The sequence below is a fragment of the Camellia sinensis genome, chromosome 3, assembly GCF_055761805.1.
Source record: "Camellia sinensis isolate YWXY chromosome 3, ASM5576180v1, whole genome shotgun sequence".
NCBI classification, from domain to species: domain Eukaryota; kingdom Viridiplantae; phylum Streptophyta; class Magnoliopsida; order Ericales; family Theaceae; genus Camellia; species Camellia sinensis.
The window spans coordinates 183,630,220-183,658,217 of NC_138963.1; the positions used below are offsets into that span (position 1 = coordinate 183,630,220).

General features: G+C 34.9%; 1 protein-coding gene and 2 pseudogenes across 1 annotated transcript; 1 reads left to right on the forward strand and 2 right to left on the reverse strand.

Moving 5' to 3' along the window:
• Nucleotides 1-1,558: 1,558 nt before the first annotated feature.
• LOC145822979 (beta-galactosidase 6-like) lies at nt 1,559-7,456 on the reverse strand. The gene is made up of 7 exons (XM_082921610.1): nt 7,151-7,456; nt 6,948-7,042; nt 6,650-6,758; nt 6,426-6,510; nt 6,230-6,348; nt 5,961-6,125; nt 1,559-1,862 (listed from the first exon to the last, which is right to left on the reverse strand). The coding sequence occupies exons 1-7, from the start codon at nt 7,334-7,336 to the stop codon at nt 1,827-1,829; spliced, it is 795 nt and encodes a 264-aa protein (XP_082777736.1). The 5' UTR covers nt 7,337-7,456; the 3' UTR covers nt 1,559-1,826.
• Nucleotides 7,457-11,735: 4,279 nt separating this feature from the next.
• LOC114279444 (7-deoxyloganetin glucosyltransferase-like) lies at nt 11,736-23,014 on the forward strand (annotated as a pseudogene).
• A 3,125-nt stretch (nt 23,015-26,139) lies between these two features.
• LOC145822082 (7-deoxyloganetin glucosyltransferase pseudogene) overlaps nt 26,140-27,998 on the reverse strand; it is a 28,170-nt pseudogene continuing 26,311 nt past the window's right edge.

A 27,998-nucleotide genomic window follows, 5' to 3' on the forward strand; every position in this document is an offset into this window, starting at 1 on the left:
TAGGAGAACAATTATAAATTTTTTTTTTTTTAGTTAATTCGATTAAATACAAAATTTTAACGAGGGGTATTTGTAATTTCTCAAACTACAAGGGGCAATCTGTACATTACGCAAACCTCAGGGGGTGTATTTGTAATTTACTCAAATAACATTTAGAATGATTTCTTAATGACATTTTTCAAATTACGAAAATAATGAGAAATTATTAAATTGTTAATTTCATTTGACAAGTGGAATTGACTTTCTATGCTTTATTTTACTATTAATTAGTGATACTATACAGTGATGATAATGTGGTATAACTATTATTTATATATTATTATATAATATATCATAAGACATACAAGAGTTTTTTGCATGGCCTATAATACACTAATTATAAGTAATACCATATATTTATAATTTTAATTTTCCACAAGGTCAATTATAAAAACAAAAAAATAAAAAACTTTTATATTAAATATTAAATATTTTGTGCTTAATATTAATTTAATAATTATTATCTATTGTTATTGATTATGAGAAAAAAAAATTCATTAACAAGTGCCCCAATCTGAATTATTTTTCTGACTTTGCCATTGAGATCCAAGTCGCCATTTTTTTTTTCTCCTCTCTGTGTCTTGTCTTCAATGAACTTATTTATTTATTTATTTTAACAAGTATTTACCGAACATGATGATTGCATTTAAATGAACCAAAACCAATAATGAAAAAATGTTTCTGCTTAAATAGACGAAGGGTGGAATTTGTATGTTTGGCATAACTAGCCATACATAAATTCTTCAAAAGGGCTCTTTTGGATCTTAACATGATGCCCATGAGAGAGATAAGTTCTCAGTCACAACAAAAACCACCGAGTCCATGTCGTCTTCATGTGGATTAGTAGGTTATCTGTACGGTGTGATACTTGATGTTATTATGATCGGTGGAGAAGACACTACAAAAAAATTGACTTTTTGCAACGGTAAAATACCGTCGCTAATACTCCTAATGCCGTCGCTAATACTTTTTGCGACGGCAAAATGACTTTTTGCGACGGCAAGAGGGGGGTCGCAACTGCAGGGGTTGCAAAAGAGTTTTTGCGACGGTAAGTGCCGTCGCTAATGTTTTGCGACGACATTTTTTACTTTTTTGCGACGGCACCGTGCAGTCGCTAATAACGTTTGAAATTTCTTGACTTTTTTGCGACGGCCCTATTTTACCATCGCTAAAAATGTTATTTGAGACAGCAAAAAATACCGTCGCTAATAGTCTTTTTTTTTTTTAAAATAACACTTTTTTTTGCGACGGTATGGTGCCGTCGCAGAAAGTATAAAAAATATGAAATTTTTTATTTTTTACGACAGTGTAATGCCGTCGCAAAAAATATTAAAAAATGATAAAATTTTTATTTTAAATAATAAAATTTCTATTTTTTGCGACAGTATAATGTCGTCACAAAAAGTAAAACCTATAACAAAATTAATAAAAATATTAAAATTTTCTATTTTTTCCGACGGTGGTGCCGTCTCTCACTCTCTAAGAGCTGATTATTTACATTCCATTCACAAAAACATCATAACAGAAAATAAAAATAAAAATTGATCAAACCATCAAATTCAATATTTTACAAAGAATAATTAAACTGTACATGTTCATAAAAGCATATTTAAATTATAAAATTCACCCAAATCCTATAAAATAATAAAATAAAATCTAAAATTCACCAATTAGCACATTGGATATTTAATTGCTCTTACAAAAAATAAAAAAATAAAAAATTTCCAACAAGATCTCAATTTTGAGCCTATTTTAAAAATCAAGCTGCAAATTCCTTACTTCTAGAATCAGATCTTCCCCTCGGCAAAATTTATCCTTTTGACCTACAAATAAATAGATAACAGTTGCAAATTATAATCTTTTGGAGAAACCAACCACAATTAAGGAACAATAACATTTAAAAAAAAAAAAAAGCTTAGGAACAATCATTAACAAATTTCTTTTCTTGTAACTTCACTAAATCATCAAACACTAAAATAGTTTCCATCTACTAGTCTTATATGCAACTGATTCAATTGGGCAGAGTTCAGTTGTAATTTTTACCCCATGGAATGATTGCAATTACACAAAACAGTTTTCACTGCAGGGAACAGATCTAAATAGAAAAAAAAACCACTCAAAAAAAAAATAGAAAAAAATTTCAACCACTCAAAAAAACATGCATGGCATTTTAACGAATATGATAACCAAACCAAATTAAGGCTTATGTCCCAGTCAAGTAGAGTCGGTTACATGGATCTTTTTTCACCACTGTGTCGTATTAAAGACTATATGCTTAGTTGATTTTTTTTTTTTTACTAAGACGTCCCATGTCTATTTAGGTCTTCCCCTCCTCATAACATTTACATTTATAGTGATTACATCACTCTTCCTTACAATTGAATCCATAGGTCTTTGTTATACATGACTAAATCATCTTAGCATCTTCTCTCTCAACTTATCTTCAACTGATAGTACTCCTACCATTTCGCGCATATATTCATTTCTAATCCTATCTTTCACACATCCATCAGTAATCAATTTAAAGAAGATGATGACAAGGTAAAATTTTATTAAATTTGGATGATCAGATAAGGCAACAGCAACATTCACCAATCAGCATCATGGCAAAATTTGTGCATTGACAGACACATTTGAGACTACTGCATTTCCTTATCTTGGAAAAGTAAGAATTAATTTTTCAGTCAGCCCAACTAGCATGTGGATGCCAAAGCTTTGCTTATGCCCACATAGCATATGCATCATTTTGAAAGAGAAGGTTATGCAACAAATGATTAAGTAATCAAAACCCTACAAAAAGTAAACAGATAATGAGGAGGAATTCCACCAAAAAACCTGCACTTCTGTGGAGCAAATTTGATTCCTATAGAAGCAGGGGCAACTCCACATAGGTATGAGTGGAATTAAATTTTTATTTACTACATATAATTGTTCGTTTGATGAAAACCTTAAAATAGTTGTCACCACTGGAAAAGGAGTTTGAACACACTGCCCATTTAGTCCAATTCTAAACATCCCAAAACATCCCAATCCTCCATTGGGTCAACTTTACTCTACTCTACTCTACAAAGTCCATGCAAGAAAATCATTTGTTTGTGTATGTATTTAGTACAAATCATTTTGAAAATTGATGTAATTTATTCAAATTAGGACCTAAACTAGATGGAATTGTAATTTGAAGTCAATTTTTTGTTTTTTACTACGTGCAAATTGATGCATCAAATTGACAGTGTTGTTTATTTTAAATCTTTTATATGATCAAAATTTCTAAAAGAACATCAATTGTAGTGCAAGATTCATCTTCTACCCAAGAAATGTGGGGTGATAGTCGCATAGAAAATTATTTTCAGCTAAGTTGTGTTGACATGAACAATTTTCTATGAGATCCAAGGAAAGCATGCCTAGTTTAGTCCTCACTGAATAAGGGTTTAAAAGGAGGAGTAGATTGAGTCCAAGGCTACAATAAAAAAATCTCATCTTATCAATTCTAAAACTTCATCTACTTGAGTGGCTTTTTTGTTAAAACAATTTATTTATGATTTGAGACATTAAAGTTTCTCGACTTCTTGGAAATAGGTGATAGATATTTATAGGTGTGAATTTCTATAGTACTGGTAAAATTCAGGGTGTGTTTGGTATCATTTTTGTTTTCATATTCTATTCTCAAAAATTGGGAAAATGAAAATTTTGTTTGACAAATTGATTTGCTGAAACACTTCTATTGGAAACACTTTATTATTTTTTTCTGATAAGCAACAAAGAAGATTGTAATAGATAAAGTAGAGAGGGGGCACAACCTGAGTACAATCACACAAGAAAATCAAAAGAATGAAAAAGAAGGAAAAAAAAGTATTGAGGAAACTCCAAAATCCTACAGAAAACCGTAAAATAAAAAAGATAAGTTGATGAATGGGTGTTTTTTTATTGTTTTTGTTTCTGAAAATATCGAAGATAAAAACGAATTTTGAATTCCTACTGTAAAGAAATAAAACGCCTGGGGATTCAAAAGCACAAAATTTATTAGTTGTGATCCATAATATAACAATACAATAAAAAAGAGTAAAAATAAATGAAAGAATAAATTACCAGCAATAGTAGCATTATCCCATCCTTGTAGTAAGTTACCCATTGCTGCAGCAACAGCCACCAGAACTGCTCCACTCATCTTGCTCTCTCTCTCTCTCTCTCTCTCTCAAAACTTCATGATATTTGAACAGTGCAATGTAAGAATAACATAAAGCAACTTCTTCCGTTTGGTGAATAGACTCTGCAGTTGACAGGATGTGAAATGAAGATGGCAACTGAGTTTTGATCTATGCATACTACTGCATTAAGCTAACACCTAAAAGAAACTCCTTTGAAAACCATTAAAAACATGAGAATGATTAAAAGCATCTTTCGAGGAAAGGAGTATTCATATTCACTCAATGTAGCTAACACCTCATTTGGGGATCCTCTTTTTTGAAGCTACGTTTGTCTTCCTCAAAACCAACTAATTTATTTGACACTCTACATTCTTTCCATCGACTAGGGAAATACGGTGGAATTTTGTAATTTTATCAAGGCATTGTTTGGAACTTGAAATTAGTAAGGTAAAAGGAAAGGAAAATCTTTATCCTTCGTGTTTTCCCTCCTACTTAAAGCAAAGTTAGATTGACATTTTTCATGTAATAATAAAAATTCGTGCAATGAGGAGAAGAAGAAATTATACTTGGAACAAAAAATTCCTCACATACTTTCAAACAAGGAACAATAATTTCCTTAGCATTATCTTTTACTTTTCCCTTTACCAAATTCATGAACCAAATGGATCATAAAAGAATTTTAATTTGAATACACACTTTTTTGTGGAATTACAAGAGGGTGGAGTATAACTAAAAGAGAGGTTGATGGTAAGTTTAAAATAGTGAGAATAACTACTCATACAATGCAAAGAGAAGTGGCAACTTTAAAAGAAAATCATTTAAATGGAAAAGAAATTATTGGACAATGTTAAATTAAAGTGAGTGGTGCATGACACTGTTCTATGAAGGTAGACTCATATTCCAAAATCTGCTATTCAAAAAATATGGAAAAACAAGAGACCTATGAAACCTGAAAGGCAATGCCATATAAACAGATTTCCAAATGGGAGTGAGATCAAAATCATTTTACCATCAATTTCACAATTAAACAATTGATGTTGTCTCCATAGTTCAAAAGTAAATGGAAGTAGCATTTTTCTTCTAATATAACAAGCTATCTTCACACAACAGTCTCATTCCATGGTGACAAATCAACAAATAAGGAAGAGTAATGGCAGATTGTTTTAATTAGGTTAGTCTTTTGTGATCAATTTAAGGAAGAGTATAACAATGTATATATTAATTTTAATGCCCTTCCTAGTAGCTACATTCATGTTCAAAAGTATATATTAATTTTAATTAGGTTAGTCTTTTGTGATCAATTTCTTTGTGTATCCTTGCTAATTGTCAAAACCCAACAATGTATATTATTAGAGACTTGAATGTAAACTTTATTTATTAAGAAGGTGACAACAGTTTCGCTTGATTAAAACAATAGGTGATCATTGAGAAGAGGTTTTATATGTTTAGATCTTATATATACTAACTCAAATTTGGGGACAACTTCTTTGAATGTTTCCCATCTTTCAGCTGAATCAAACTTGATTAGTGGTACTGTTGATCTTGTATTGTATTGTGTGTTTACCTGTTCAGAAGTGCAAGTGCAAAATTTGATTTTGTGTGACATTCAATTTGTTTCATTGAAATATCTTAATCTGAAACTTATAATTAAACAATGAACTACCATTTTTTGTTTGAACCTTTTAACTATATTCTGTACATTATACTAATGAATAAAATTAAAAATATAGGAGTAGTGGAAAATGATAAACTTTGTCAAACAATTTCAGAACTTGCCTTGGCAGTGTTGAAGGCTACGGTCTTGCAGTCAGGTAAGATGCTAATTGACTTCCGAGGCAATTCGTATGAAGAATTTTGAAACATAACTTGTACATCATTTCTACCATCATTGTTCACAAGGAAGGCTGCACATTGTCCTGGTTGACCTTGGAAGACATAGGCCTGGATTAAATAAATTGAACATTATCGGACTTGATCCCATGTTTAATAACAAAAGGAAGTCACTGGTAATGAAAACAATGAAAATTCCTTTTTAATGCTCTTACTTCCTGTTGTTCACCAATAGATGATGTGGTTAGTGATCCAGTAAGTAAAGTCTCTGAACATAGCTTTATTGCAGCATGTAACTCTTTGAGATGACCCCATTTTGGTTGCCTAATTAGGCCTGAATTATTCAATATTGACATCAATTTTTGCTTAGAAACTATAATACCAGGGTAAGTCAAATATTTGATAACATACCGTATTCATCAAGAGGAGCTAGATGATAATAACTTGTTGGTATATAATCTGAGGCTGTTCTTCCAAAATTTGTTCCTCCATGATACTAGGGGAAAAAATAAAAAATGATTCCATTAAATGAAGTAAAATTTAGAAGCTTGTGTTAGTAGGTTATTTTAGGTGAGCTGGAAAATATAACAGTTTAGAGCTTCTTATTATCATAGAGCTTGCTACTTGTACATTACCATATAGTAATTGACAAAGCTCCCATACTTCCTTGCAATGAATAGTGCAACATGAAATGCAATGTCCTCAGGTGACCTTGTTTTTATATTCTCGCCGTATTTGGTGAATCTTCACAGGAAAACAAAGACAGAAGATAACTTATAAGATGTGGTTAATCTTTTTGAGTCTAGCTGTTAGTAAATGTGCTTTCTTGTGTATAACTTTTTTTAGTGACATGATTCTATTATTTGTTGCAAGTATAGGACACAAATGCATAATTTTACAAGTGAACATTTAGAAGTTTTAGTAGGCACATACTGAGTTGTCCAATTCTCAGTCCAGATTGATGGCTTGTTTGGTGAGTTTGGTCCCACAAATGTTTCTCCACATCTCATCCCATTGCATGTATTGATCTGCAAATTGAAAAAAAAAATCCATTAATCCGATCTGAAATAACATTTATGATCTTACCACATCTTGATCTATATCAATAATATATGTTCCAGGTAAAGAGAACTAACCACGGGATCAGGAGCATCAATTTGCTTGCACATAGTCCATGGCACTCCAGTTTGAAGTCCCACAGCCATTTGTGCTGCCCAACGAACGTAAGCCGGGCCTTTCTCATGAAAGGCCCCTTCTATAGTTTGGTACTCGTTCTCGATTCCTTTAGCCACGAAGCTGTAGATCAAAGACTGTTGCCCCATCTCTCTCACACTCAAAACCCTAAAACCTAGAGAGACAAATGGGTAGAGAGATAAACGGAAGGAGAGATTGGGGATTTTGGGTTTTTCGGGGGGGATTTTGGTTGAAGAGGTTGGGGTTTTGGGGGGGTGAGGGGGAGAACCCGATTGGGGATTTTGGTTGAACAGATTGGGGATTTTGGGGGGAGGGGGAGGGGGGAGCGGGAATGGAAAGAGGGAGGGGGGGAACCGGGCGGGAATGAAAAGAGGGGGGTGGAAATTTTTTTAGATTTTTTTTATTTTTATTTTCATTACAAATAAATATTTAAATAATAAAATGATTTTTCTTTTTTGCAACAGAGGATGTCATTGCTAAAAAAAATTATTTTTTATTAAAATAATTTTTTTATAGTTAATGAATTTTTATTTTTATTTTTTTCATTTAGTAAGGTTGAAAATTTATTTGTTTCATATTTATTTTAATGAATAAAAAATTATTATTATTTTTTTATTTGGTAGAAGTAGGGATAATATTTTCCATTCAAATAAAGTTAATTTTTTGTGGTCAATGTGGCATTTGCAGTGGTAGTAGTGGTTAGGGGTGTGCATAATACCGCCGAAACCGCCAAAACCGCATCGAACCGCACCGCCAAGGCAAATTCATTATTATTTGTCAATCGAACCGCCGGTTTTTGGTAAGAAAAATGGCAAACTCTAGTGACACTTTTATCAATCCGCCGGTTTCTATTTTTCTTCCAAACCGCACCAACCCGCACCGCTATTAAATCATGTTTTATAGGATTCTAAAAATTCTTTTTTACTTAAGTTTGCTTGTTGTTCTATACCTTAGAATATAGTATTACATTACTGCTCGAGGGGAATTTTATGTATTGTATTTGATCATTGTAGCTTCCATGGATGCTTGTAATGAACTGATGGTATAGTCGTTGATATTATCATGTTGTTGCTACACTTGCTGCATCAGAAGAAAGCTTCACAAGATGCTTAACATTACGATATCTCTCGTATTTTTTTTACTCTTTGATTTAAGTTTTGTAATTTGAATTATATTTTTTATAAACCGCCAATCCGCCCGAACCGCCTAGGCAAATCCGCCATTATTTGCCAACCGAACCGCTGGTTTTCGATAAGGAAAATGGCAAATTCTAGTGACACTTTTATCAATCCGCCACCCACCATACGGTTTCTATTTTTCTCTCAAACCGCACCGACCCGCTCCGCGCACACCCCTAGTAGTGGTAATAATGGAATGGCATTTGCATTAGTGGTGAATGTGGTAGGGAAGATGGGTGGTGAGAGAGAGATGAGTGAGAGACAGATAGAGAAGAGAGATAGAGAGGGAGAAAGAGAGACAGGCAGATAGACAGAGACAAAGTGATGAGTGAGAGAGAGACAAAGTGGTCGCTAAAAGTGCATTTTCTTGTAGTGGAGAGCTCGGTAAATAGAGAAGAGATGAGGGAGAGTGTGAGCAAGGTGAACACAATGGGAGAGAGAGACAAGCAGACAGACAGACACATAGAGAGAAAGAGAGAGAGAGAGAAGAGCGAAAGACAGACAAACAGACATAGAGAGAGAAAGAGAGAGAGAGAAGAGTGATAAGAGAGAGAGAGACAAAGAGAGAAAGAGATATAGAGAGAGATATAGTGGTGGCGATGGTAGTAGTAATGGTAGTTGTAGAGGTGAAATGGCGACCGTGGTAGTAGTGGTGGTAGTGAAATGGCGTTTGCAGTAGTGGTGAAGGTGGTAGAGGAGATGAGTGGTGAGAGAGAAAGATGAGTGAGAGGCACACACACACACACACAGAAAGAGAAAAGAGATGAGAGAAGAGATAGATGAATGAAAGACACAGAGAGAGAGAGAGACAAATAGACAGACAGAGAGAGGAGAGTGATGAATGAGAGAGAGAAAGAAAATAGAGAGAAAAAGATGAAAAAATTAGTGAAAAGATATAGACAAATAGAGAGACAGAAAGAGAAAAAAAAAGAGCGAAAAGAGATAAACGAGAGAGAGACAGAAAGAGATGAGCGAGAGAGAAAAAAAAAATAGAGAGAGAAGAGAGACAGAGAGAGAAGATAGATGAAAGAGATAGAGAGAAGAGAGATGGACGGGAGACACAGAGAAAAAGAGAGACAGACAGACAGAGAAGAGTGATGAGTAAGAGAGAGAAAGAGAAGAGAGACAAAGACACAGAGAGAAAGAGAGAGACGAACAGACAGAGAAGAGTGAATGAGTGAGAGAGAGACAGAGAAGAGAGACAGAGACACATACAGAAATGGAGAGACAGACAGACAGAGAAGAGTGATGAGTAAGAGAGGAAAAGAGAAGAGAGACAGAGACAGAGAGATAGGAAGATGAAAAAATGGGTGAAAAGAGAAATGTTCAAAAGAGTAAGACAACGTCGTTTATAGTGGATCGATAAATCGAGAAGGAGCTCGATAAATAGAGAAGATGGGAGTAAGAGAGTGAGCAAGGCAAACATAGTGAGGGAGAAATAGACAAATAGACAAGTAGAGAGAGAGAGAGAGAGAGAGAGAGAGAAGAGTGACGAGTGAGAGAGAGACAGGGAGAGAGAGATAGACAGAAAAAGAGATAGAGAGAGAGAGAGAGAGAGATAGAGATAGAGGGAAAGATAGAAAAAGAGAGAGAAACAACAGATGAGCGAGAGATAGACAAAAAAATAGAGAAATAGAACGAAAAGAGATGAGCGAGAGAGAGACTCAGAAAAAGAGAAAGACAGAGAGAGAAGAGAAATGGACGAGAAAGATAGAAAGATAAGAGAGAGAGAGAGAGAAAAAAAATAAATGAGAGAGATAGAGAGAAGAGAGATGAGCGAGAGAGACAGAGAGAGAAAACAGATGAGAGAGATAGAGAGAAGAGAGATAGGCGAGAGACACAGAGAGAAATTGAGAGAGAGAAACAGACAGACAAAGAAAGAAGAGTGATGAGTGAAAGAGATAAAGAGAAGAGAGAGAGATAGAGACAGAGAGACATGAAGATGAAAAAATGAATGAAAAGAGAAATGTTATATCAAAAGAGTAAGAAGACATTGTTTTTTTAATTTTTTTTGCGACAGAAAAAAGTACTAGAATTTATTCAAACCATTTTGTGACTGTATATATATGAAGTTGTCTCAAAACAACAATCACTATGCTAGGTTAGAGTTTTCCAAAAACTCTTTTGAGAAAATTATACTTTCTTGTGTTTCCGTGTTATATTGTTTTTACTGAATTTTTTTAATATTCTAAGTAATTTTTTTTTTAATTTTTAGACACACCTAACATAAATACACCTAAAAATTTTAAAAATTGTAAAAAAAATCTTTTAAAAATTCACTAAATACCAAAAATACAATAATTCAATACATTTGTTTTTGTATTTTTTTGTATTTATTAATTTTTAAAAATATTTTTTCATAATTTTTTTTTTAGATACATCTAAGGTGCATCTAAAAAAAAGATTCAAAATTTTAAAAATATTCACTAAAAATTAACAAAAAACACGAAAGTCACTTTTTGCGACGGCACCAAATGCCGTCTCAAAAAAACAGAGTATTTGCGACGGCACCAAATGCCGTCTCAAAAAAGAAGAGCATTTGCGACGGCACAAATTTGCCGTCTCAAAAAAGTAGAGTATTTGCGACGGTAGAAAATACCGTCGCAAATGCTCTTATTTTTTGAGACGGCAAATTGTGCCGTCGCAAATGCTCTGCTTTTTTGAGATGGCAAATGGTGCCGTCGCAAATACCCTGCTTTTTTGAGACGGCATTTTCTGCCGTCGCAAAAAGTGACTTTTTGAGACGGCAAGTGTGCCGTCGCAAATAGTCCCGTCTCATATACCCACTTTTCTTATAGTGAGATAAGATATTATGATTTTGTATTGGATAATTAAGAAATATAAGGAAACATGATAATTAATGAAAGAGTATGAACACGTAATACCTAATAATTTTCGGTGAGGTGACATTCATTCTTAGTATAATATAGCCATATTAAAATTAAATGTACAAAAGAAATTTAAATTTTTAATAATTTTCAAATGTATTTTGACGAGAAGGTATCATTTCTCTGTCCTTTTTTTTTTTTAATTTGTTATACTACAGTAGTTATTAGAAAAAGTAATCCTTTTTTCTCATTCATATATTTAGCAAGAGGTTCATGTCGCCATGTTTTTTTTTTTTTCTTTTTTTGTGTCTCGTCTTTAATGAACTTATTTTTTTTTATTTTATTTATTATTATTAGTATTTACCAAACATGATGATTGCGTCTAAATCAACCCAAACCAACAGTCAAAAAGTGTTTTTGCTTAAAAAGACAATAGTGGAATATGTATGCTTGGCGTAACTAGCCATATATAAATTCTTCAGAAGAGCTCTTTTGAATCTTAACATGATGCCACGAGAGAGATGAGTTCTCAGTCACAACAAAAACCACCGAGCCCATGCCTTCCTTATGCGGTGTGCATACCATACCCAGCAACAAGGCCACATTAACCCAATGTTGAAACTAGCAAAGCTACTCCACTACAATGGTTTTCACATCACCTTCGTCAACACCAAATTCAACCACCACTGCCTCCTTAAATCCTAGGGCCACCACTCCCTCTCTGGCACCGCCTCCTTTCGCTTTGAAACCATCCCTGACAGCCTCCCTCCCTCCGTGGCTGACGCCACTCAGGACATTCCGTTACTCTGTCACTCCATTTTGCATAACTTCTTAGATCCCTTCAGAGTCCTACTCACCAAACTCAACCCTTTGATGACTTGTGTAGTTTTAGATGTTACAGTGGGGTTCACTGTGAAAGCGGCTCAAGAACTGGGCATCCTTGATTTTTTTTCCAACACTTCGAGTGCTAGTAGCTTCATGGGCTATATGCAGTATCCAAAACTCATGGAAAAGGGTCTTACTCCACTCAAAAGGACTTACTATTTACTCTTTTATTTTTTTATTTTTTAAAAAACACTCTTTTTTTAATTCTTTTTTAGTAATGTTATAAATACATAAATTTCTCACCTCATCCAAGTCTTTGTGTAGAAAATGATAAATAAACTCACTTTTTAAATTCATTTTCTAAACTCAGTCATATGTTAACAAGATGATTGGTTGATGATTAGAAAATAACTGAAAGGGAGAGTTGACTTAGATATGTTAATAGAGTGCCGTGCCATTGGATTTAAAAGAGAAATTTTTGAATGCCAATCGGGTACCACGTGGCGCTACCTTTCACTAATCACAAATGTATATGTCCACTATTGTTCCCCAAACACTCAACATAAATGTAGTGGACCCTACTGTCAAAACCAATCACAATAGTAGAAGGTATCACATGGCATGTACCCTACCCGCATACAAAAATTTCTCGATTTAAAAAGTAGGTCTAACTTTTGGACCTAAATAGCAATACTCGTATTTGTGTCTAGTGTAAGAAATTTGTTTCTATATATAGGGTTTTACATAAAGTAATGTATTTCATTTTTTTAAGGGCATTGCTATAAAAGTCCAAAAATTGGACCTAATTTTTAAACTCAATGATATTATCAATTAATATATCTAAGGCAACTCTCTCATATCTTCTTTGATCATCAACTGATCATATCACTTACGATATCATTGAGTCTAAAAAATAGATCCAGAAAATGGACTTTTATATCATTTTTATTTTTTTATTATATTATGTTTATAGCTAATAAACACATTTTTAAAAATAAAATAATTTCAAACCAAAAATATTTAATTTTTTAGACGAAAATTTTGATCTAAAAAGATTAATAATTCATCAATAAATTTTAATTTTGTAAATAAAAATATAATAACACTTTTGACAATTAAAATATTTCATTCCTAATTCTATTTGTAAAATCTTAATTTATTACAGCGTACCTTACATGTAGTAGACACTACATACATTGTACGATAGCTATAATTTATCAATAATGTTTGAGAGTTTTAATTTGAGAGCTCTAATGCAACTTTAATGATGTGGAGAGTACCCATGTGAAGGTGGGGCCCACTCTCCTCTCTCTATCTCTCTCTCTCATTAGAGCTCTCAAATTAGAGGTATGTATCATTACTCATAATTTATGAATGAAAAATGTTTTAGAGCTATAAAAGAAGACCTCTAAAGTAGCATTAATTTGTCTTCCTTTTTTTTTTTTTTTTTTGGGTTGAAATTGCAGATAAAAGTTATTTAACCAATGGTTATCTAACTTATTTTGGCACTGTCATAGACTAGATACCAGGCATGAATCGCATACGACTGAAGGATCTCCCAAGTTTCGTTCGAGCCACCGAACCAAACATCGATTTCGTTTTGGACGTAGCTCACAAAGCTTCAGCGATCATTTTCAATACCTTTGAGCGTGATGTTTTGGAAGGACTATCTACAATACTCCCACCTATCTACATCCTTGGTCCTCTTCAATCACTCCTCAACCAAACCCCACAAAATTGTTAGGACTGTGAGATACCAAAAATTAATCACACACAATAACACAAGAATATTTACGTGGTTCGGCAATTGCCTACGTCCACGGAGAGCTATCCACTATAGAATTTCCCAGAGGGAGTTTACACCACTCATACCTCACTCACTCACTATAGCACTCTCACTTACACATACACTCTGTGTTTTTTGCTCACAATCTCTCTCAGATTACACATTGCAATCTATATATCTAACTAGCTCTTCCTCCTTACCTCATTTATACACAAATGAGGGAGGCTTTGATTGGCCACCACCTACCCCTTCCACTAGCTAGTGGGGTTGGTGGAGTGGAAGAGTAAGAGAGCCACCTTACCTATCTTCTTCTACCATCCATAGTGGTTTCTCCATTTGGGCAGTGGACTAACAATTCTCCCCCTCCACGCCCATATGGATAACTGACTTCTCAGTTGAAGTCCATCCCAGCAATGTCTCTGCAAATTTCGAGTTTGTCTCTCGAGACCGCCTTTGTAAGCATGTCAGCTGGATTCTTATCTGTATGGATCTTGATCAATTCCAATGACTGTTTTTCCATCACTTCGCGTATCCAATGATACCGAATATCAATGTGCTTTGTGCGAGAATGGTACATCAAATTCTTGCTTAGGTCAATGGCACTTTAGCTATCACAATGTACCGTGAACTTTTCTTGCTTTAATCCCAACTCTTGGAGAAACCGCTGCAACCACAACATCTCTCTCCCAGTTTCCGCCGCGACAATATATTCTGCCTCAATTGTAGATAAAGCAACACGCTTCTGCAACTTGGACTGCCAAGACACAGCTCCCCCTACGAAAGTGAACAGAAATCCTGATGTAGATTTTCTACCATCAGGATCTCCTGCCATATCTGAATCTGTATAGCCTTCCAAGACTGGTTTAGCATCTCTAAAGCACAAACACATTTTTGACGTACCCTTGAGGTACCTTAGAATCCACTTGACTGCTTCCCAATGCTCTTTTCCTGGATTGGAAAGGAATTTGCTTACTACTCCAACAGCATGAGCAATATCTGGTCGGGTAGACACCATTGCATATATCAAACTCCCTACAGCGGATGAGTAGAGAATAGCCTCCATCTTTTCTCTTTCTTTAGTAGAGGAGGGACAAGAACTCTTGTTCAGCTTGAAATGATTAGCCAGCGGAGTATTGACTGGCTTGGAATCTTTCATGTTGAACTTCGCAATCACCCGTTCAACGTACTTCTCCTGTGACAGCCATAATTTCCTGGCTTTCTTGTCACGCACAATTTGCATGCCCAACATTTGTTGTGCAGGGTCTAGGTCCTTCATGTCAAAGGACTGTGATAACTCTTTCTTTAGTGATCTGATTGTTATGGCATCCGGTCCAACAATCAGTATGTCATCAACATAGAGCAGGAGTATGATGAAGTTTCTATTGGGAAATTTCCTGACATAGACACGCTAGTCTGCAGCAGTTCTCTTGTACTCATGACCCACCATGAATGAGTCAAACTTCTCGTACCACTGTCTAGGCACTTGTTTGAGTCCGTAAAGACTCTTCTTCAATCTGCAGACTAAGTTTTCTTTCCCTTTTACTTCAAAACCTTCTAGCTGCTCCATGTAAATTTCTTCCTTCAGATCACCATGGAGAAATGTCGTCTTCACATCTATCTGTTCAAGTTCCAAATTCAAATTGGCCACTAGTCCCAAAACTACTTGAATGGATGCCATTTTCACAACTGGCGAGAAGATTTCATCAAAATCAATACTTTTCTTCTGCCCGAAAGCTTTGACAACCAATTGAACCTTATACTTGACTAGCTTTCTACTGCCATCTTTCTTCAACTTGAACACCCATTTGTTCTGCAATGGTTTTCGACCCTGGAGAAGTTTTACCAAATCATAAGTCTGATTCTTCTGCAAGGACTGCATCTCTTCTTGCATAGCTTGATGCCAGCTACTCTTCTCCTTATGATTCTGAGCTTCTTGAAAACTTTCTGGCTCCCCCTCATTAGTAAGCAAAATATAATCAGAAGCAGGGTATTTTGACGACGACTTAGAATCTCTAGTTGATCTTCGCAACTGTGGACCAACAGTCTCTGGCGGAGGGGGTTGTGGCTCCCCCTACTTCACACCCTCTTCTTCTAGATCTTCTTCTTCTGGCAATCCATCTTGTAACTCTACATCATTGGCTGCATGCTGAGGTAGCTCTTCTTCATCAATGGCATGCTGTAATGGTGCAGGATTGGGAATAATTTCTAAAACATCATTAACTTTGGGTTTGGCTGGTTGCCCAAAGTCTTCTACGGTCTGGCCTTCTTGAAATACCACATCTCGGCTTCGAATGACCTTTTTATTTTTTGGATCCCATAATCTGTATCCAAATTCTTCATCTTCATAGCCAATAAAGATGCATGGAGTATCTTTATTATCCGGCTTCTGTCTGTGCACCTTGGATACATGTGCAAATGTTTTGCACCCAAACACTCTCAAGTGAGAGAAAAAAATCTCCCTTCCAGACCATACTTTCTCTGGAATTTCAAAATTCAGTGGAACTGATGGCGATCTATTGATCAAATAGCATGCAACACGAAAAGCTTCTCCCCAAAATGGCTTTGGTAGCTTTGCTATTTTAAGCATACATCTGACCTTCTCTACAATGGTTCGGTTCATTCTTTCAGCTACACCATTGTGTTGTGGGGTTCCAGGAACAGTCTTCTCATGTCGGATGCCGCGAGTAGCACAGTAGGTTTCAAACTCCTTTGACATGTACTCGCCACCATTGTCTGTTCGGAGACACTTCAGCTTCTTTCTGATCTCCCTTTCCACCATAGCATGAAATGTTTGAAAATGCTGGAACACCTCAACTTTGGTTCTTAAGACATAAACCCATACCTTCCGTGATGTGTCATCAATAAACGTCAGGAAGTATTTTCTGCCACCTAAAGATTCCATTTTTATGGGACCGCATACATCAAAGTATACTCTGCTCAACAACTCTGATTGTCTTCTGGATGATGAATGGAAAGCGACTCTATGTTGCTTCCCAAACAAGCAGTTGTCACAAGGGTTCAATTTTGCATCTTTGGCAAAGGGAATAAGCGACTTCTTTGCCAGAATCTGTAACCATTTCTCACTCATGTGACCCAGCCTTTTGTGCGAAAAATTTCGTGATGTCTCATCTTCTGCTGCATTGAGGCTATCTGAATGCACCTCCTCATGAGTCTTATACAACGTGCCACTTGCCTGTTCTTTGGCTACCACCAGAGATCCCTTTTTCAACTTCCACATGCCTTTGCTGAAGTAGTTCTCATAGCCTTGTCGATCTAAGGCTATCCCTGAGATAAGATTCAGGCGTAAATCAGGAACATGCCTGACATCTTTCAACACCATCATGCACCCAACTTTGGTTTGGATGCGAACATCACCGATTCCCACAATCTTTGAAAAACTGGACTTGCCCATCTTCACTGTACCAAAATCTCCATCTTGGTACGTACTGAAGAACTCCTTCCGGGGTGTGGCGTGGTAGGAAGCTACTGTATCTACCACCCACTCGGTGTCATTGTCTGACATATGAAGACATTCTTCTTCTTCAACAGAGAATAATGCAATATCCTCTGAGACAGTAAATGCAGTGTTCCCATCTTCACTCTTTGGCTGTCTATTGCCTTGTTTTTGTTCTCCCTTCAAGGCATAGCAATATTTCTTTATGTGACTCTCTTGGCCACAATGGTAACACTTGAACTTCGACCGGCTCGTACCTTCTTTGGATTTCCCTCTGTCTTGAAATCTTCCTCTACTGCGTCCTCTGCTTTTGCTTCTTCCTCTGTTTTTGCCTGTACCGTTATTTTCTACGACGAGAGCATGGGATTGATCTCCACCCAAGTATTTCCGCCTTGTCTCTTCAATGTACATGGCATCTGTGACCATGGTTATGGTCAGTTTCCCTCTGGTGCAGAGTTGCTAAGAAAAACCACCAACGTCTTCCAGTTATCCGGTAAAGAACTAAGCAGTAGAACGGCTTGCATTTCATCGTCTTAGCGCATCTTGACGGTTGCAAGCTGATTCACCAGATTTTTGAATTCACTGGTGTGCTCGACAACAGACATACCATTTTTTAATTTTAAATTGACAAGCATTCTCATCACCAAGGCTTTGTTTCGAGCGGTCTTTGACCGGTACATGTCGTCTAACATTGTCCATAGAGAATAGGCATCTGTCTCCTCGGCGACATGATGGTACACACCGTGGTCTATCCATTGTCTGATATAACCGATAGTCTTGCGGTTCATCTTTATCCAGTCATCATCCTTCACTGCTTCTGGTTTAATCCTTTTTACAAAAATAGGGTCAAACAGGTCTTTATAATACAAGGTGTCTTCTATCCGTGACTTCCAAATTGCATAATTGGAAGGAGTCAACTTGAACATAGATCCTGAAGTTGACATTGATTCCTCCATCAACACTTGTCTATACAGAAAATAATCTCTTTTTTGAAAAACAGGCTTCGTCGTTTGAGTCCGGACTAGTCAAATTAGCCGAAAAAGAACTTCGAATTGTCCAAATACAAACTGAAATTTTTTTGAAATAGGATTTTCAAAATTTGACTGTACAGATGTGTCCAAAATACTCCAAATAGTTGGAAAGCACTATTGGATCGTCAAAAAACAGACAGAGAATAGCTCAGATAAAGCCAAAACAGTTTGGATAGTTCAGATCTACGGGTGTACCATAGCTGTGAAGCACTGGATCACTCCTCTGGAAGGTTGACTGGTCAACTAAATGGGCTGACGTGGCTGACATGTGTCTGACACGTGGTCGACACGTGCCTGACAAGCTGACACGTGGCACAGATGTGGCAGATGAAGTGTTGGATGACGTGACGATGACTGGGCGCTGACAGGGCACTGATGTGGCTCGTCTTCCTCCTTCAGACACGCGTGGGGCGTGTGTGTGTGCGTGGGATGACGCGCCGACTGTGTCAACGACACGTGAAGGCGCGTGGTGAAACTAGGCTTCACGCGCTTTCTTTGGGGGGCGCGTGTGGGCTCGTGGCAAGGCTTCTGGAGCTCTGCTTTGTAGCTTTAGACTCCTCTCTTCAAGACCTTGCTCCTAGTGTGCTCAAAACCTGATTTTGAGCAACTTAATTTCTGGCAGTTTAAAAAAAATGCACTCTGTTTTTCGAAAACGCAACTGACTTGGCTCTAATACCACTTGTTAGGACTGTGAGATACCAGAAATCAATCACACACAATAACACAAGAATATTTACGTGGTTCGGCAATTGCCTACATCCACGGAGAGTTATCCAATATAGAATTTCCCGGAGGGAGTTTATACCACTCACACCTCACTCACTCACTATAGCACTCTCACTTACACATACACTCTGTGTTTTTTGCTCACAATCTCTTTCAGATTACACACTGCAATCTATATATCTAACTAGCTCTTCCTCTTCACCTCATTTATACACAAATGAAGGAGGCTTTGATTGGCCACCACCTACCCCTTCCACTAGCTAGTGAGATTGGTGGAGTGGAAGAGTGAGAGGGCCACCTTACTTATCTTCTTCCACCATCCATAGTGGTTTCTCCATTTGGGCAGTGGACTAACAAAAATCACTTGAACACCATTGGATCAAGTCTCTGGAAAGAACAACATGACTGTCTTCCATGTCTTGATTCAAAAGAACCCAACTCTGTCGTTTACGTAAACTTTGGCAGCATAACTATGATGACACCCCAACAGTTGATTGAATTCGCTTGGGGACTTGCTAATAGCAGGAAAACATTCTTGTGGATCATTAGACCTGATTTGGTTACCGGTGACTCGGCAAGTCTTCCACCAGATTTTGTGAATAAGACTAAAGAAAGCGGTCTATTGGCTAGTTGGTGTCCTCAAGAACAAGTCCTGAGTCACCCATCAGTTGGAGGGTTCTTGACACACTGTGGATGGAATTCAACTCTTGAAAGTCTTTGCATATGTTGTGTTGGTTTTTTTTTTTCAAGGCAACTGACAAACTGTTGGCTCTGTTGCAAAGACTAGGGTATAGGAATGAAGATAAACAGTGATGTGAAGAGAGAGGAGGTTGAGAGCTTAGTTAGAGAGTTGATGGGTGGAGGAGAGAAAGGGAAAAAGATGAAGAGAAAGGTCATGGAGTGGACGAATTTGGGTGAAGATGCCACATCTTGTTCTGTCGGGTCATCTTACTTGAATTTTGATAAATTGGTCAGATCTGTGCTCATGTCCACTGGTTCAAATCAAAGTAGTTGTGTGTGCCAATTTTCCATCCTACAAGCAATTTTTGAAATAAGTTTTTTACTGTTTGAAATAATCATGTGCAAGTATTTCAATGCCAAGGGGTTTGGGGAAGGACTAGTAGTTTGATTTGTCATTGTGTCTCATAATTGTATTTTATGTTTTTCTAATAAAGAAGTTCTTCTGGTTAGAATTTTTTTTTAATTTTTTGCTTTCTATTTTTGTCATTAAATAATGATATACATAATTTAATTTTTTTTTTTATAATCCGATAAGCCTCCCTTGAACCTGAATTGGAGGGAACCTCTTTCTTACGAAACCATAAAGTAAAATTTAAGTGTAATGTTGATATCATGTGATTGTGTCCGTATGATACTACCAACTAATTATAACCTAACATGTGATTGAGTAAATTTCACTTTGTAATTGTAACCATCAACCTATGTCATTATTGTAACTTTCAAGTAACTTTGTTTGGCAATTTGGCTATTTTAGTTGGCTATTTTAGTTGACTTTTTGACTATTTAACTATTTTTGCCTGACTGAAAAAGTTATGTTTGGAAAAATAGTAGGCTTTTTTTTATAGTTGATTTGATAGTTATAAGAGAAAAAATAAAAAAAAATTATGGTTTAGATGTGATATTTTGTCATATTAACTATTTTAATCTATTTTGTCTTTATTAACTATTTTAGCTCGAAAAGCCACACAAAAACAAAAAAACAAAAAAAAAAACAAAAAAACAAAACAAAAACAAAAACAAAAACAAAAAAACAAAAAACTACTTCCCAAAGTTGGATTGAGATCTATACCTGATGAGTAAGTGATAGTATATTATGAGTCATATAAGTCTAAATACAAGTGGATAACAAATACTAACATACATACGTACATACATACACATACACATACACATACACATACACATACACATACACATACACATACACATATACATACATACTTATCTACATATAGAATGTATGCCTATGTCTATGTCTATGTATGTATTTTTTTGTTCACATACATACAAACCCTAGCACATTTCAAACCATATCTGCATCTCCGCCACTATTAAAAAAGCGCTGGCTACATCAGCGATAGTGAAAGCTCCACGATGGTGATAGATCTAGATCTGCATGCTCGATACTGGTAGAGGGAGGAGATAGAGTGGTTTTGGTGGCGGTGAGAGAGAGAGCGGCAATGAAAAAGAGAGTGGAAGGGAGGCAAGCGTTGTGAATGACCGTATAACATATATATAAATGGGTAGTTTGGTCATTTTACACTAGCTTGTTTTTATGGGCAAAGTGTTTTAGTATCTGGACCTACAATTAAAGAAAATTTAAATTTGAATTTTTTGGCATGAGCGGTAATTTAAAATTTAAAGTCAAGATTCATTCATGGAGTGGCCCCACAATAAAAAATTAAATCTAAATCTAAAATCTAAAATTTTGAAAAATTTCTTTTTTTGTTAATATTATTATTATTTTGGTGCTGAGACTTTTTGCTAACCCAAAGGACTATGTTATCCCATATAGGCAACTTAAGAGAGGGTGAACTAGGTTTCTAAAAATAATTTCACAATATTAAAAATATTAACCCAAATGGTAAATAAATAAATTTGCTCAATAATATAAAATAGAGTAATGAAATAAAATGAGATAAGGGAAGAGAAAGAAAACTCAACAATTTATAGTAGTTTGGTACGCCGGACCTACATCAACTCCCAAAGTATTCTCATCAGAAATTTTTCCACTATTTTTCAAATAATAATTACACTACTAGTTTCACTGGTGCTAGTGAACCTTTATAATAAGTAACCAATCTCAATCACCCCGATTAATTCAAAATCCGGTGCCTAGTCACACCTCACCAAGTGATTTTATTCAAAAAATACGCACAAAAATATCCCAACTAATTTTGAATCTGGTGCTTAGTCATACCTAACCCAAATGATTTTATTCCAAAAAATCACTCACAAAAGCTCTCCCTTTACAAGAATAATAAGAGTAAGGGATAGAAAACCCTTTTACAATTTTGCTCCACTCTCAAGAAATTTTCTCACAGAAAATATAGCTGAATGAAGTGTCATACAATATTTAAGAATTTCAATATAACTGAATGAAGTATCATACAATATTTGAGAATTTAATATAACTTATTTTTCTCTTTTTCACTTCTTATTTTTCTCCAACTAAAACACTTCTATATATATTCAAAAATATATCTGTAGGGGAGGCTGACGCTCCTCTTTTGACGTTGTGACTATTGAATCACGTATGCGGTGTGGAGTATGGACACAATTCTTTTGTCAATAATGGCAAGCAAAGATTTGAATTAGTAGGCCAAATGCCGCTTTTGATAAATAGTATTCTGCTAATTTTTCTTCCAAACTTAACGAATTTCAGATGTTACACAGTAACTTGAATAGTAACACAGTAAATTGCATCGTAACTTCTCTATTAAAAAATATAGGGAAAATCGGTCTAGGGTCCCTCTCCCACTTTTCGTAATGGAAGAGATCCACAAAATTATTTTTTGATGTCTAAGGTCCCTAAACATATATCAGAGAAATTTCAGTCCTTTATACTATCTTCATCATCTGACCCGCGTCGACGACCACCTCCGTGAAAACGCAGTGGCCACCATGGACGTCTCCTCCGACCATATTCCTTACCTGAAGAAAGCCTTCGACGGACTTGAGACTGGGTTGGCTGGCTTCCTTCAAGCTTCCGCACCTGATTGGATCATTTACGATTTTGCTCCTCACTGGTTGCCCCCTATCGCCACCAAACTCGGCATGGACGATGATGATAAGGACAGAGTCGATCCAGCGATTACCGAGTCGAGCTGGACATTCGGTGCTGACTCGAACAGTGTTTACTTCTTCAGCAACGATAGAGACAACAGTATACTGAGCGAATTTGGTTGGAATCTTCGGCCCGAGTCGGCTGTTAGACGAAGCTTTGCATTTGTGTAGAAAATGAAGTCAGGTATGAGGATCTGGTTTTGCATGGTATTTTTTGAATAGAGAATATGGCCAGTGATGCCATTTGCTGGGTTCTCCTCCTGTTGGTAAGAGACTAGTCATGTTTGAGGTTTGATTACTCAGATTTTCTTCAACGAGAAATTATTCGGTGGATTAAGCAAGCTCCTGGATTTTCCTTGGGTCGTGGAGTCTAGAGAAATTCTCTGGGTTGAGAGAATTTCTCTAGAAATATGTTTGGGAATTTTCTCTAGTTTGTGGAGTCCAGAGAAATTCTCTGGGTGAGAGAATCTCTGAAAATAAAGGGCAATGTGCTTGATTGACTTTGGGTTACCAGTTGATCGAGATGATGACAATGACTTGGCAAATGGTCATGATCCGGTGCTGAAAAAGTTGCAGAACTCTCCCATTAATGGAAGACTGAAGCAGAAATATAAAGGCCACGAATTGGATACGAAACACAATGGTAGAAAGAATTTTGAATTTTGTGCTTTCAGAGACCCTGTTTTATTTGTTGGACATCTTTCAAAAAAATCTGTGTTGATCGTAGACAAACCATGGATGGAAGTGGTTAAAACTTTTGATGCCCCACCTGTTCACAGACATATTCATGGGACATAACTGCTTGTTGAAGGTGGTTTTCTAACAGCTTAGGTGGAAGAGAGAGAGTTCAAATGTAGGAGTTGAAGATCCCCTTTGTCTGAGAATTTCTCTGGGTCTGGGAAGGCCAGAGAAATTCAAAATTTCTCTGGACCAATTTTCTCTGACTTGAATTTTCTCTAGACCAATTTTCTCTGGATTGATGTTGAGGGACCTTAGACATCATGAAAATATTTGATGTCCTTTATACTATAAAATCATAATATCAGGGACCTTAAAAAAAATACCCCAAAAATATATGATGCACAGTACAATCTATTTAAATAATATTTATAACACATATATGATACAACATATATTTTAACAAATAATATTGTGTCAAATAATGCAAAATATGTATATTACAAAATCACAAATTATTCCATAACAGTTTAGATATCATCAAAATCAAACCATATAATTTACAGACTATATACGAAAAAAAAAAAAAAAATCTATTCTATGAAATTAACAAGAATTTAGAAGCAAGGGTTAAAGATTCATTCATGGAGTGGTTCCATATATTAATAGAAATTGGGCAAATCTTAATTAACACTCTCTAGTTTATATCACAATTTTTTTATTATTATTATAATTTGTAAATTAAAGTTCACTGTTAATGACTTAAACGAAAAATAAAATTTTATACAGATTTATACATATATAATCCCATTATATGCCTATGACATTTTCGTCCTTTTTAGATTCAAATATAATTTGCCCCATTATATTTTATTCCATCTAGGAGCCTGACTTCTGAAAATATAAACACATCACAATTTTTTGAATTTAATTTTTTGAAATTTGATTTTTTTTTAAAAAAAATTTCACTTTTTTTTAAAAAATTTTAGTAATTTTTTAAAATAATTTAAGCAAATTTTTTACTTTTTAGATGGATCTAACCTAGATATACCAAAAAAGTAAAATATTTTAAAAAATCAATAAATACACAAGAATACGAAAATGTATTAAATTTTCATATTTTTTGGGATTTAGTAAATTTTTTAAAGATTTTTTTTTTACAAATATTATACTTTTTAATTGTATTTATATGAAGTATATTCACGAAGTAAAACATTTTCTTAAAATATTAAAAAAATTTACTAAAAGTAAAAAAATTTACTCTCTCCGCCTCAAAATAATAGTCTCTTTTAGGGAATCTAACTTTTTTTTTTTGTAGTATAATTATTGCACTATAAAAAAATTGATTTTCTAAAATTATCCTAAAATTATCATAATTGTACTTTTTGTGTTGTTAATAAATTTAAAAGAAGGACAAAGTAGAAAATTCATATTATTTTAGTCCTTAATTTTTGGAAATAAATTAATATTTTGGGAAAATAAAAAATAAAATAAAAAACTAATATTTGGAGATAGAGGAAGTAACTTTTATTAAATTAAGTTCAAAAAATTGTCACAGTTAATTTGAACCTAATGTTGATAAATAAGAGATAAACTGAAATTTCACCATAGCAGTTCCCATAAGTTCTGCTTGAGGACTTCAAAAACTTTAGGCTAAGATAATTTGACGGAGGACAAGATTTTAATAATTTTTATATTTTTAGTTTTAATATTTTTGATATATTATTTTATTAGGATTCTTGTAATTTAGTATATATAATTTAAAATTATTAGGTTTCTTAATTTTATTATTTTGGAATTAGATTTTGATTAGAATTTTAAATAGTTTAGAATTCTAGTTTCCTATTCTCTTAGGGAGCAAGGATCCTCTAGAGTGATTTTTTCCTAAAGTTTCCTAGAGTGCTCTATTGTGTGGTTGAGATTTATTGACAAGTTACATCAATTTTTCTGATGTGACTTGTCAGTAAATCTCAACCACACAATGGAGCACTCTAGGAAACTTTAAAGAAATTTCACTCTAGAGGATCCTTGGTGTTTATTAAATAGCTATGTAAGCCTTATGGTAAAGACAACTTTTATACAACTTTTATTCATTCATTCAATAATATTTCTCTTCCTTGTGGATTCAAGGTTCTATTTTTCTCGTGAATTCGAGAACCCCTTTCGTCTACTAAAACGATATCTAGTCCCCATGCATTCTGCTGGGTCATAATTCTAAGACTCATCATTCATTCTTGCATCCAAACAATACCTTCCGACGGCGCCAACAAAAAAACTTGCATGATATCATTGATATGAACCAAAAACTTACTGTAATTGTCTTCATGACTTCAAATTTTTTTGTCCCATAAGACCGCTCTGAACAATGACAAAATATCCAAATCAACCACACAAAAATATACAAAAGATGTTTTTTTTGTTTATTCTTATCTCAATCTCAATAACAAATATATATATACAAAAGATATTTTTTTGTTTATTCTTATCTCAATCTTAATAACAAACAAAAAAATAAAAAATAAAATAAAAGATCAACACAACACAACCCAAAACATGACAATAAATTGAAAACATAGTAGAGACAATTGTAAACTTGGTTTAACTCAATTCACAAAATGCTAATGTTTTGGAGAGAGAAGAACTTTGTTGACCACCTTGTCCAGATTCAAGAAAAATGAACTAGATAAACTCTCAGTGGCCTCTTGAGCCAATCTCTTCCACTCCATAGCCTTTTTTTCATCTCCTTCCCTTTCCCTCCAACCATCAACTCTCTCACAAGACTCTCAATTTCATCTTTCTTAACATCATTATCTATCTCAATCCCTATGCCCCATTGGGTGCAACAATGCCAACAATTTGTTTGTTGATCCGCGGAAAATGGCCAACAGACCATTGGAACTCCACTCGAAATGCTTTCAAGTGTGGAGTTCCACCCAGAGTGAGTTAAAAACCCTCCAATAGACAGGTGGTCAAGAACTTGCTCTTGGGGGCACCAACTTGCCAATAAGCCTCTTTCTTTTGTTGCTTCCATGAATTCCGGTGGAAGAACAGCCAAGTCGCCAGTGACAAGATCAGGTCTTATTATCCGTAAAAAGGTCTGGTTGCTATTAGCAAGTCCCCAAGCAAACTCAACCATTTGGTTTGGTGTCATGACAGTGATGCTTCCAAAGTTCACATAAACAACAGAGTTGGGTTCTTTTGTGTCTAGCCATTAGAGACACTCGGGTTCTTCTTTCCACAGATTTGATCATATCAACTTTAGACTATCATCGTTGATTTGATTCATTAGTAAGTGTAAAGGGCCAATGGTGTAGGTTGGAGGGAACATGGATGAAAGAGCCTCCAAAACGTTATGTTCTAAGTTCTCAAATGTATTGAAAATAATCGCGGAGGCTCTGCGAGCTCTCTCAATTTCACCAAACACAAAATCACTCATAAAATCACTTAGATCTGTGGTTCGAAGAAAACTTGGAAAATTGTTCAAACGTATACCTTGCATACTGGGTATCCAATCGATAACTGTATCCAAATACCCATTTGTCATGCAACTCTTATCTGCACACAGCAATGCTAGATATCATGAAAAACCTTTCATGAAAATAATCATGAAAGGTTTGTGACCTTTGAATTACACTTAGAATAAAGCACCACACACTAATCAATGTAATCTAAGGATCATAAATATTTCATGATCATTTTCATGAAAAAAATTTCATGATCCCTAACTTTTCTCATCTGCACATCACCCCCAAAAAATAATATCATCACCAAACTTATGATATTGTATTGAAAATCTCGATAAATTCATAAATTAATAATGTTAATGTTAGAAATTTTAAAAAATTTATTAAATTTTTTTTATCAAATATCTCGTATAAATGTGAGACCCACATTTTATAAATTCCATATGAATCTCATGTCCATATAAAACATTCAATAAAAAATTTAATAAAACTTTCAAAATCTCTAACCTAAATCAATTAATAAAGGTAAATATAGATAGGATAACAGTTTAAGGGTTGTTTAGAATGTTCTAAATAAATACATTTTTTGACTTTTTATAAAAAAAAAATAAGTTGAGTTTGAAATGATGTGATAGAAAAATATTGTGACTTAAATAAGATAATATGACTTAAATAAGATAACGAATTTTTAAATTTTTTTAAGAGATCGCAAACTTAGGTACAGTTGCCACACTTTTTTAGGAGTACAGATGTAGACTCATAATATCTTTTTAAAATTTATTTCTCTACTGTCATTTTTTTTTTTTTTTTTTTGCGCGTATAATAATGTCAATTTTCAAATTTTTTATTTGACTTTAAGGTCAAACTAGCACTACAAGAAAAAGTATTTTTGCCGACCACTTTTAGCTACTAAAACTAATTTAGTCGGCAAAAGTCACGGAATTGGCTACCAAAAATAATATTAGTCGGCAAAAGTCAACTTTTTAGCTACTAATTTTTTTTAGTAGGGGAAT

What these genes read in the sequence shown, in the direction of transcription:
- LOC145822979 (XM_082921610.1), bottom strand. Translation starts at nt 7,336, where the DNA reads ATGGGGCAACAGTCTTTGATCTACAGCTTCGTGGCTAAAGGAATCGAG. An exon ending in TTGATGCTCCTGATCCCGTG is followed by an intron (nt 7,043 to 7,150) that starts GTTAGTTCTCTT and finishes TTCAATTTGCAG; the next exon opens with ATCAATACATGCAATGGGAT. An exon ending in AGCTCCTCTTGATGAATACG is followed by an intron (nt 6,349 to 6,425) that starts GTATGTTATCAA and finishes TGAATAATTCAG; the next exon opens with GCCTAATTAGGCAACCAAAA.